Below are 12,166 nucleotides of genomic sequence, written 5' to 3'. Positions count from 1 at the left end.
CAGGATGGTTTAGTGAGGACCTGAGCTTATTCAAGTAAACAAAATACACTAATTTCTTTTCATAAGCAGAGATGGCTTCAAAGTCCTCTGGGATTAACATGATGTTTGAATGGTTATGTGTTTCCAAGCTTATTTTTAGATGCTGAAATGTACTGAAATGCTAATGAAAATAGAAGAACAATGATTTGCCATTTCCTTTTTTATTCTTGAATATGCTTTTTAGACTTATTCTTAAAAATGTAGTTACAGTGGTATATTCTTCACTCATATGTTATGGTGGAAGATTACATTTAACATACCTTTGTCTTGATTTATCCTTATCTATGTATCTTTTCTCATTTATCAGTAGTTCACTGCATACTGCTAAGTGGGATGTGTAGGATCAAAACAACTTTTATGTGAAGAGCTTATTGTGATTGCCCTCTCACAAGCTTTGTTGAAAAAAAAGATTGTATTTCCTTAGTATATTTGGAGTTACTGAACAGTTAGGAAGATATCTAAGCCTACTTACAAAAATAAGGCAATCCAGAAGACTGTCAGCCAATAAATGGACTACAAGTACATACTACCACATTTTTTTTTCACCATCACTGGAGTAAAAGTATTTAATTGTCTCTCTGCTGGACAGAGTTTAACTTAAGTCTTTGCCTGGTGTGCAGTTGTCAAGTAGACTTGTTTGACTGAGAACATTTGCCTTCTGGAGGTTTATCAGAACCGTTTCCTGCTGATGACCAGAACAAGAAGCATTCATTTGAAAAAGTGTAGATGTGTGTGTCAAAAATTGGAAGCTGTATCTTTTCCCTAGGACAATTTTTTTTGTGTCTATTTATGTAACTTTAATACATACAAGCTATTTTTCATCCTTATTATGGGAGCATCTTATAACATTGAGTGGTGATTAAGTTGCTAATGTACTATCAGTTAAGGCAAAACTATATAACTGAATAAAATCAAACTGCCTGTAAGCTTGTGTCTTTTCTTAGTATATTCAGTGGATATGCAAAGTTTATGGAGTTAAGTATTTTTGTTGTAGCAGGCAGAATTACAAGCCTTAATTAGAGACTATGTATAGTGTGGTATATTTTGTTACCAACGGACTTGTGTAACAATACTGCAGGCAAACTCGTAGATAAATCTATGTGCTTTTGGAAAGGTTAAAATGTTCCAGTAACATGCTTCATAGCTCTTTTACTTATACCTCTGAAAGGTGAGTACTAAAGGTTGGTAGTTACACTGACTTGCTTAGGCCCATGCTTACAGTAAAGTGTTTCGCTGTGGGATATCTGTCTTTAATACTTGACAATAAATTTCATGTGTTGTCCTCATAAACTGTAAGTAGGACCTTTTGGTGGCCCTCTTAGTCCTCCTTAGTAATTCAGTTTGTGAAGGATCAACACCTTTTTGTTTTGGAAAGCTCTTGTGTACTTTTTGGCAAAGAATTTCAGTGTTCAGCTAGGGTGAATGCTCTGGAGCATAAAAAGCATGTATTAAATTCTATTTGTTTTTTTTGTAAAAACTGTTAGATTGGCCCCTCTTTACTTTTGGGCCTCAACCTTTGGCATCCTGGCAAATTCAAATGCATAAATGTACCCCGACAGAGACTTTGGCTGTACCAGTAGCAGCAATTTGAAACATCCAGGTGTTGGAGGGAGATGGGTTGAGGAAGAGGACTAAGTTTCTCGTGATTGCACATTACCTTATGGTTTCTATGGCCTGCATGTGCCACTGGGAAACAACACAGGTCAATAAACAGCTTCTGGAGAAGATAGTGTGAGAAAAGAGATGAGCACCTTGCCCAAACTTTTCCTGGAAATTGACATCCAGCAGTATCAGTTATTGCTGATAAGTATATTAACAATCTTACTAATTACGTGCTGCAATTCTAGTAGGAGCAGTCTGTGTGGGAATAATCCACAGTTAATGTCCATATTATCACTGATGCATTGGAAGATGTTACATATTGCAAGAAACAAGGCATATCTTCTAAAAGACGCTCTAGGAAATTATTTTAAGAATCTTAGGATAAAGTACATTTACTTTGCAAAGGGATGCTCGGTAAGTTAGGGCTTTCATTTAGGCTGCTTGTGTGTTCCTGTGCTTGATCTCATGTCACTTTATTCTAGGAGATCTTGCCACATTAGTATGTAGAACACAGAACTAAGATTTCATTAACTTATGTAAATTATGTTGGGAAAAGAAAGATTGTAAACTACAAGTTTATTCTGGTGCCTTTTTTTTTTTTTTTTTTTTTTTTTGAATGGTGCTACTTAATTTTTGCTAAGCTGTTACTATTTGGTGGAAGGATTTGGTATTTTTTTATCAAGATCCTAAGAGAAAACTTTTTTTTTATAAAGATACTTCTATCATGTATATAGCAGGTGTGTGGAGAGTCTTTTTGATCTGTTAAGCTGCATATCAGTGCCACCTTTTGAGAGCTGCAGGACACATCACCCACATATTTTGGAGAGACAGATTATTTTTTAGCTATTCCATTGTGGGTCTGTGATTGGGTTTGCATGTTGGACCCCAGTCCTGTGCAGCAATACAAGATGTAAATGTCCCTATGTGCTCTAGTCTTACCTGACTGAGGTTTATGTTTCTTAGTTTCTTAATTACCAGTCATTTTGGAAGAAACACTCAAACTTTCCATGTGGCCTGGCAGCAGTAGGGTTGGTTTGGCTGGTAGTAGGTTAATGTATTAGTTTTTAGGCTTTGGCAGAGAGACTTTGTTTTAAATGTTGTTTTTGTTTTTAAATCAGGAGCCACTGAAGTCGAGAGCACCACAGCTACATTTGGAATACAGATTCTACAAGCAGCTAGGATCTGGAGGTAAAAAGCAGTGTCATGCATTTTACTGTGATGTAATCCAGGATCAATTTTTGATGCAAGTTTTCTGATTTAGTGGCATATATCTATTTAATAAAGTGTACCTCGTTACTTAAAGCAGAAAAAAGCTCCATGAATCAGTGAATTAATGTATACGTTTTTCTAGTATTGTAAGACATTTTTGATCTACTCTTTAAAGTGTGTCTATGAAATCCTAAGACTATTTAGTGTCTTAAATATCATAGAATTTGTGAGCCTATGGGTATACCTTAAACTAAGGAGTTTTAAACTATTCCCAGTGCGTTCTCTTTGAATAAACACTATAAATGACCAAACTGCTAATCTACTAATCACATATTTTAATTTAAAGTTGCTATGATATTTAAATAGCTTCAGTCTCAGTTTTACTTTACTTCACTTCCACTGATACAGTATATATTGCTGCTTACTAGTTTTAAGCCTCTTAAATAATTTTATAAAAAGTTTAACTTTAAATGCAGTTTAAGATTTGAATTTCTCATTTCACACCCCTTGGTGCTTTTACACCTACAGCTACTTATATGATGGTCCCCTCAATGATCCAGTTATCACCTTTTGGTTTTATAGGTGTGCGATACCTAAAACTTCTCACATTTTTTGTGCCTTTCACAAAATTGCGTATAGTCAGTTAGCAAGATGTGAAGCTTCTTAAAGTAGGAAAGTGAGTACAAATCTTCCCTAAATCAGTTATACCGTAGGAAAAAATCTTACAATACATTTTTCCTGAAAATGTTCCTTTAATCCGTAGAATAGTTTTTTGATAGGTCATGTAGTTAGTTATTTTTTCTATTTTCTACTAATCTAGAAGTTTATTGTATAAAATGGATTACTAATAGTGGTTTTCTACGTGCACACTCATGTTTGTTTTTTTTCTATCAAAGGCAACTTGAATTTTGTAACCGTGATTTTGAAGTTATGCTTAAACTACAATAAAATACTATTGAAGCTGAAAAGTCATCTCTGAAAGTCAGGGAATACAAAATGAACATGCCTATACTGCTTCATTTTGTTGCCTTGAATGTGACTGTTATGATGCATTTCAATACTTTTAAAATACTACTTTCACTTCCAAAAATTCAGGATCATATGTTCATTGGTGCACAGACTGGATAGTGTTTCTCTAGTTAGGTAGCTTTCAAAATTGTGTACTCTTCTTTAAAGACCCTCTCTAGGGAAACATACTTTCTAATACTTTCAGTTAATACAGAACTTTTTTTTGATGCTGTAGTATGAATGCTCTGCAACCAGGAATCTTCAGAGATAACTCTTCACAAGACATGACATTGTCTGTTCCTGTTCATAGGTGGAAAATTAAGTTGCAGAATGTCTAGTCAAAATGTTGAGTTGTATATGCTTGCTAAGTGGAGAAAGTCATTGGGGTATAATGTCTGGTTTTTTGTAAGTAGTTGTAAATTGTCAGCATACACTAGACTAGCATTGTGAAATAGCTGATAAGTGCAAAGCAGAGATCTTAATTGCTTAACTAATGAGAGGCAACCCACAAGTTAGGGACAGCACCCAGCTGTGAAAAACAAGGTGTAACAATCTAAAATTGCAAAGGAGCTGTGTAGTGGAAGTAAGAATAAAACTGTAATTACTGGATCAGTCTGCAGAAAAGAGACAATGCTTCTCAGAGGTAGGAACCTTTATGGGAATGTTTCTTGGGAAAAATGTCTTGGCAAATGGAATTTTGTTTCCCTTTTTGTTTACTGAATAAGATTGGGGGACCGTGTTTAATGTAAGAATGTAGGCAAGTCAAAGTTAATCTACTTTACTTCAGATATCATTCAGCCTTTGTAACCCAATTTGTTGGTTGCAACTTTATTGCTTTCTCTGTTGCCTTATTGAAGTAATGTAAAGGAGAATGATCTCTCTGACTCTTTGCATGAAGGTGAGGAGACCTTTGGGATGAAAACAAGAAGATAAACCTGATGAGGTACTATCCACCTGCAGTATTTTTGAAGAAGCTTGTTATAGACCTCCTCTGTTTCTGAAGTAACCTACTTCTATTCGAGGGAAAGCCTTCCCTAGCAGGTGTAGAACCCTGCAAGTTCTTTTCTGAGTCTTGTCTGACTTTGTTAGGTACCCCACTTGAGACTCATTTTAATGGGTTTTGTGGTAAAGACTCATCATGAAGAAAGTAATATGCTGCCATCTTCTTAGAAGTTAAAAAAAATGCTGGGTCCTTGAGCCCAGGAAGTTATGCAGCCTAAGATTCTTTTAGGAAGGAAGTTGAAGAATTATATAATTTCTGTCCTTGTGTAATTGGATGCAGTTTGTTTTACTTCACTAATTTTTTTTTTCTGACATAGGTGTTTACTGTCAAGTGTAGATTTAAGAAATTTTGTCACATGAACAGTTGGAAAACGTAGAGGTAGAAAGTTGATGGACCAAGTGATAAATTCAGAAAGCAGCTGATCCTTCCTACATAGAACAGGAAATACTAAAAATCTTATGCCAGATCTATCCATATAGATAGTGTTGCTTTATGGGCAGTGGTTTTACTTCTGTCAGAGGGAGAGTAAATTGAAGGAAATGTATCTTCATTGTGCAAGTGGCAGAAGAGTCTGTTGCAGGAGGTCTAAAAATAGCTGGTTTTGCTGGAAAAAAATTGAAGTATAGTAATTGTGAGTAGATAGGAGATTTCTGATAAGTAGTTGCTGTAGTAGTGTTGTGGTTTAACCCCAGCCAGCAACTAAGAATGATGCAGCTGCTCACTCACTTCACCCTCACCCAGTGGGATGGGGGAGAGAACTGGGGATGGGGAGTAAAACCCATGCGTTGAGATAAGAACAGTTTAGTAGAACAGAAAGAAAGAAAATGATAACAATAACAATAATAAAATTAAAATAGTAATAAAAGGATTAGAATATACTCAACAAGTGATGCACAGTGCAATTGCTTACCACTTGCCAACTGATGCCAAGTTAGTTCCTGAGCAGTGACCCCCCTAGGCCAGCTCCTCCCAGTTTATGTACTAGGCATGATGTCACATGGTATGGAACATACCTTTGGCCAGTTTGGGTCAGCTGCCCTGGCTGTGTCCCCTCCCAACTTCTTGTGCCCCTCCAACCTTCTTGCTGGCTGGGCATGAGAAGCTGAAAAATCTTTGACTTAGCAACAACTGAAGACATCAGTGTGTTATCAACATTCTTCTCACACTAAATCCAAAACATAACACTATACCAGGTACTAGAAAGAAAACTCTATCCCAGGTGAAACTAGGACAACTAGCAGTTCCCATTGTCTAGAGCTTGCTGGCTTCTAAACTTCTAAAAATCCACATTTGCAGGCTTTCTTGATCATGATGAAGTAGTCTTTTCCACAGCTGTTTTTGTTTATTCACACAAAACTTATTGTAATTTGGCTGATAGCTTTATATGTGAGTGTGGACTGCTTATTTTGCATTTAATTGTATTAAATAGCTGTTTCACTTGTTCTCATGCATACATGTGTATTAATAGAAAGTGATGACTAAAAAATGGTTTCAGAATCAACTGGTGAAAAAGGAATAGTACTCCGTTTCTTTCCCAATCTTGTAAACAGAGCCATTATTTTCTATAAACAAAACTTCATTTTCCACAAGTAAGAACCATTAATTCCACAGGTTATGCTACAGACTCATGCTTAGTGTGAAATAAACTGAAGGTTAAGGGATAAAATACCTGTAGTACTTGTGAAATCCCAGTTTATTTGGGGGTGGCATGGGGAGGAGGGAGAGACATTAACATATGCATTACTTGTTTTGGAAAAAAATGAGGTTGTTTTCCTGAAATAGCTTCCTGAAAGCAAGTAAAGAAAATGTTACTGTGTGACAGATTATCTTACCTTCTGACCCTTTTTAACAGAGCATCTTAGTGCTTCCTCTGACCTTGTAAGTGCCCTTGGTGGAAGGAGTAGCATTTTGAAATTGTATATTTTCTTGGTATTACCTTATGTCCAGCCAGTATTTGTCTACTACAAGTCTACTTACAATATCCCTTTTCTTTCTTTTCTAATGACCTTGTGACTCAAATTTTTTTATTATTATTATTAATTTCTGTGATAAGAGTCTTGCTATTCTGTGTCTTGAATGCCATGAAGATGGAAGACATGCTTGAGTGAAAAAAAATTGGGGGGTCTTTTATTGCACTACTCTGTGAAAGAACAAGGGAAAAATAGATATGAAATATGGTAGATGTGCAGTTTTTATACACAGGACTTTTGAACTGAGAGTATTCATTCTTTGTATTTAATAAAAAGTGCTTTTGACTTGCTTGAAAAAACATTAACATTTCACAACTGTATTCCTTTGGAGAGAATATGCTCATAAAAAAGGGTTATAATCTGTAACTTTGTTATATGCTTTTTCTGAACATGCCTGTTAATGTGCAATAGCATGTAGGTGTTTGCCAGGAAAAAATGTCAGGAATCTTTCTTAAACAGGAAACATTTTATGTATTTCTGAGCTTTTTTGAAAGATTTTTAATTATTCAGGGACATGGATCTAAAACTTATTAAAAATAGTTCTTAATTTAGTTTAAGTGGCTTATTATAGTCACATCATTGTTTAGTTTTCATTTAAGTTTTATATGCCAATAGAGGTTTTTATGAAAATTGCTGTCTCTTTTCTGCATAATCTTCATGTCATTCAGTAACTGTGGGCATCTTCTCCTCATGAAATTTGAGATCATTTAGTCAGTATGCAGAAATTTCTAGTCAACTGAGTGAGTAATCTACAGATGGAACTTAAAATACCTTTAATCCTAATAAAATTCTAGTAAAAGTGTATTTTCTTAATATCCAAGTATGAATGATAAGAAAACCTGATACATCATCATAAGTTCAGTACTACAAATAAAACTGTAGCTGAATTCTTACCTGAAATTACACTAAGACTTGGAATGAATAGAAGAAGTTTTGGGTTTTTTTAATTGATTTTTGTATTCATCTTTTGCACTATCTTTCTCCTCATGATAAGAAGACAAGCTGTAGATGTATTTCATGTGCTATGCCCATAATATAGCTGCACCTGAATTCAGTGTTCTTTCCTACTAGGAGGGACTGAGGGGTCGAGGGGGAATCAGTAAATGCTGGCTTAATTTGAGTATTGAGCAGTAAAGGTGAGAAGTTTTTTAATGTAGGCTTTCTTCTATTTAAAAACCTTATTGGTGAAAACTTTTAAAATGTTTTATTTCTTTGACACGTATTTACAGTATGGGTCAGTTCCCTTTTGCAATAAGGAATCTGTGTGCATCTGAAAGAGGTTAAGTATTGTTATGTGTTCAAGAGCATGAAAACTTTTATTGTCTGAGAGTCTTTACAAGTGAATGAGGACTTTTATATTTACCCATCTGACAGGTGGAACAAAAGAATGGCGTGGCTCCTGCTGCTTAACCTGCCTTAGTAGAGCTTGCGTCTGCAATGCTGCTGTTTTACCAAGAACAGATTGTTACTATAGTACCTGTCTACAGCAACAAGGGGTATCCATTGTTAAATCTTAGTTTTTCATTTGAAGTCATTTTTGAAAGAGGCAAAGATCTATTCAGCTGTGGATTATCCTACTTCTGAAACTGCTGTATTAATGTTTCAGAGAAGGCAGATGCTCAGTATTGTTAATAGTGTTTTATTTTTCTTAACTTTCGTACTTCTATTTTTTGAGCTGAAGTCTAGCTAACACTTCCACTCTTAAAGCTGGCAGTCAAATATTTTCTTACAGGGTGGCCAGTGCATGTGTAAGATACCTATTTGTATACTGTGGAAAAATGTGTTTTATTTTAAAAGGTTATGGCCAGTGTGAAATGAATGCGAAATATTGCATTCTGTACATGAGAATATCTTTCATGGTTTGGTACTAACAGTCATGTGGTAAATGCACTTTGCATTGCTATCTAAAAATATGTTTTTCAATTTTGAGGTCATGAGAGCCTACCTTAGACATAAGAGAATCATATTACTTGGACAGTGGTAATGAAAACGTTACCACTGGGTTAATGGTTGAAGAAGATTGCAGTGCTGGCACAATGTGATTTTGGAAGATACAGAAGTGTTACCAGATCACTTGTGTATGTATTGGATAGTAAACACTGTTAGTGTAAGAACAAGTCTGTATGTAATCTTGAGAAGTTGCAGCCAGGGAAGTACTAAGCATTTGTGCATGGTGGTCAGCTGCTGTTGTAGAGGAGTGGCATCTACTCACCATTTTGGTAGCTCAGCGGAATATTTAGTTTAGCACTTTGAGCATGTCGGGATTCTTCAGATTGATGATTGTGTTTTGGTTTGAGAATGTAGCAAAGTCAATTTGAAATACTCTGAATTTCTGATTTTTTTTGGTGCAGATTGCCTTAAGGCTTGAGATTGATCGCTTTATTACAAGGTACATTATGCACAGTTTAAGGTTGACTGGTAGGGTAGACATTGCCGTTAATAGTTTTTTCTTTGTATTCTGTCTTGAAAAGGTGTTTGATGGGCTGGGGGCCAAGAATGAAGTTCAATACTTCAGTGTTCAGTGATTTTCCCTGTAGATAAAGACAAAAATATTTATGGTAACGAAAATGTGATTCTTCATCTAATTTCAGTTCAGATCAGCTTCAGTGTGTATCAGATTTGAATGTTGAATGACATTTTTTCTATTTTTTTATACAACTGTATTCAGGATATAGAATGCATGAGGCAGATACTGGCACTGAAAGGGATGCTATCTTTTGTATTTAAGATAGTGATAGGCATTTTTTTTTTAATCTCTCGCTGTGATCTACTAAAAATACTACTTTTATATTGGAGAAGACAATGGGATTTCTGATTGCTATTGAGATCATTTCTCTAGTTCATCCCCTGGGCGATAGACACCCTGCCTTCCACCAGCCTGTGGAAGAAAATGCAGCACAGCATGGCTTCATGACAGTGTATCAGCATCTGTGCTCTCCTCTAACTCCTCCCAAGACAAAATTATCATTGCTTCATTATGATTTCTTAATTCCTTTCTCAATTGCTAGATTGTAGCTTATTTACTAGGTTGATATTCTACCATATCATGAGGAAGTATCTAAGTAGTTCTTAGTTTTACATATGTAAATAATGTTTTATGAGTTATGTATGTGTCTTTTGAGTTGTCTCACTTCATAACCACTCCATATATCTTGCTAACAGTCATTCAGTATAAATGCAAAGTGAATTGTTTTAGTAACTTCACATGAATGTTTCTTTGAGCTACACTCTTAGGTAGGTAGCTGAGAATTTGGTCTTAAACTGAAAACTGATTTTTTTTAAAATTTTTTTTAGTAATGCTGTACTATATTACTTTTGTACTACTTTGACAGGAGAATAAACAATAAGCAGTTAGTTGAAGTGTTTTTCAATCTCTATTCAATAATAAAAATACGGGGCAGGTGAACTTAGAAAATCATGCTCTGTGCTTAATGTAAAAATTTATTTTAAAAGCACTTAAACCAAATCAAATAATGAATCTCTTGACTGAAAAGGTATCTGTTCATATGCACTGTTAATCTGTGTACTGATGACTGCTGTGGTGTTGTTGTGAGTTGTTTGGTGAAAAAGCTGACTCCGTTTTGAGTTCTGTTGCTGCCGATATACTTTAACAGGAAGGTTGAGCTGCTCAATTATTAATGTGAATATGCTAATATTTACATTTAAGTGAATGAATGATGATGATAATTACAAACTTATTATTTTAAGTATAGTCCAGCAAAAACTATAAGAAATGTTGCTGGCAGTTTTTCTTGTTTTATGCCAGTCTGTTCTAGCATTTGGCTTCAGTAAATGTACAGAATTCTCTCAATTTATATTTAAAGTGATTTTTTTTTTTTTCCCCCCTAGAATAAGTGCAAGAGATCAGGTAAGAACGGCAGCTGCATAAATTTAAATGTAACTTATAGGTGCACCTGTTATTGTTTCTGAGAAACAATGATTACTGACTACAGGAAGCCTGGTGGTATACAAAAACTTGTACTGATTTTGGAATGTGACATCACACAGACTTCAGAGATTAATCAGTGTTTTTTGTGTAAAATGTAATAGCTGTAATAGTGAAGGAGGCTTGATGGTATGGCTTGCAGAACATTGTGAATGTTAGATAAATGGCTATTTGATTTAATAAAGCTTACAATAAAAATGCATGTCTGATTCTGTTTTAGTAATGTAAATAACTAGTTATAGTAGATCTATTTTAATGGAAAAAATCTTACTGTTTCTTATATTTTTAAACGTATTCTTGTATTTATAAATAAGAAATGTAGTCTAAGTGTTGTAGTGTGTGCCTCCAATGTGGCATTTTAGCAGTGCTGAAGTCATATTGTTTATATAGTATCTCATTCCATGTTTAGAGTTTTACAGCGCTTGGATAATCATGGTTTCAGTAGCCATAAAGAGCTACATTTCTGGAGATTGTATGGCTTTTTGTGTATGCATGGTTTTGTGTATGCATCGTTTGATTCGAGTCAAAAACCATGCATGGCGCTATTCTGGATTTTGTAATCGCTTACTGTCAGAGGATTCAGGCCACATTCTGTAGTCTTAGTAGGGAGTACTTGTGTTTGTGGCAGGTTGTTGAATTGCATCCTTGACAGAATACCAGCATGAAGCTGCCATGGAAGATGGCTGTTACTGCAAATCTTCCATCTACTCAGTTTAGGGTATGTTGTTTGTGTCCAATGAAATGCCACATATGAAAATTAAAACTACAGATAAAAGGCAGTAGGGTATAGGAAACTGAATACAGAAAATCTTGTATATTTTACTGGTGTTTATGGATCTGCTTTAACAGATAATTTAAGCAATAAGATATAATGCAGATCACATCAGTAGGTGGGTTTCCTCACTGGCTTAGAGGAGACTCTAAAAGGAAACTAATATTACAAGAAACTGAAAAGCACTGAAAAGCATCTTGCTTGCTTAATAGCTTTACAAATTTAGGTTGTATTTCATAGAGATGTTTTGCCAAGATGCTACTCAAAATTAAGTCAGTGGTAGATTAGGAACACAAGGTTAAGTACAAATGGTATTGCAGTAGATGTTTGTGTTACGTATTTCTTTGACAGTCAGTCTCTGCTGCTTGTTTATCAAGTTAATTTTTTTTTTTCTGAATGAGGACACACACATGCAATAATTGAGGCTACTATGTAGTATCTGTGTTTAAGTAGCTGGAATTTTTGCTTTAAGATATGGATCTGTGTTCATGCTAATCACTATGTATATTGCATTAGATAATTGCAGTGAACAGCATGTAGCTTCAGGCTTAAATCAGGTTTGATGCTGAAGTTCTTGAAAAAGATAGCAGCCAAGGTCGTAATGGTAATGAACTGGA

The 12,166-nt window shown here is 35.1% G+C and overlaps 1 protein-coding gene across 8 annotated transcripts in view; it reads left to right on the top strand.

Annotated features, from left to right (window-relative positions):
* The window catches only part of CSNK1G3 (casein kinase 1 gamma 3), an 88,241-nt gene that overhangs the window by 36,037 nt on the left and 40,038 nt on the right, over positions 1-12,166 (top strand). For 7 of the 8 annotated variants that reach the window (XM_075021821.1, XM_075021829.1, XM_075021822.1 and 4 more), the window contains one exon: positions 2,760-2,829. In XM_075021821.1, the coding sequence (XP_074877922.1) occupies positions 2,760-2,829 (70 nt within the window). Of the gene's footprint in view, positions 1-346; positions 2,830-12,166 lie in introns of all 8 variants that reach the window. The other variant, XM_075021825.1, reaches the window with a different exon arrangement.

The sequence above is a fragment of the Buteo buteo genome, chromosome Z (genome assembly GCF_964188355.1).
Source record: "Buteo buteo chromosome Z, bButBut1.hap1.1, whole genome shotgun sequence".
Lineage (NCBI taxonomy): Eukaryota > Metazoa > Chordata > Aves > Accipitriformes > Accipitridae > Buteo > Buteo buteo.
This window is presented reverse-complemented; position numbering and strand designations above follow the sequence as displayed.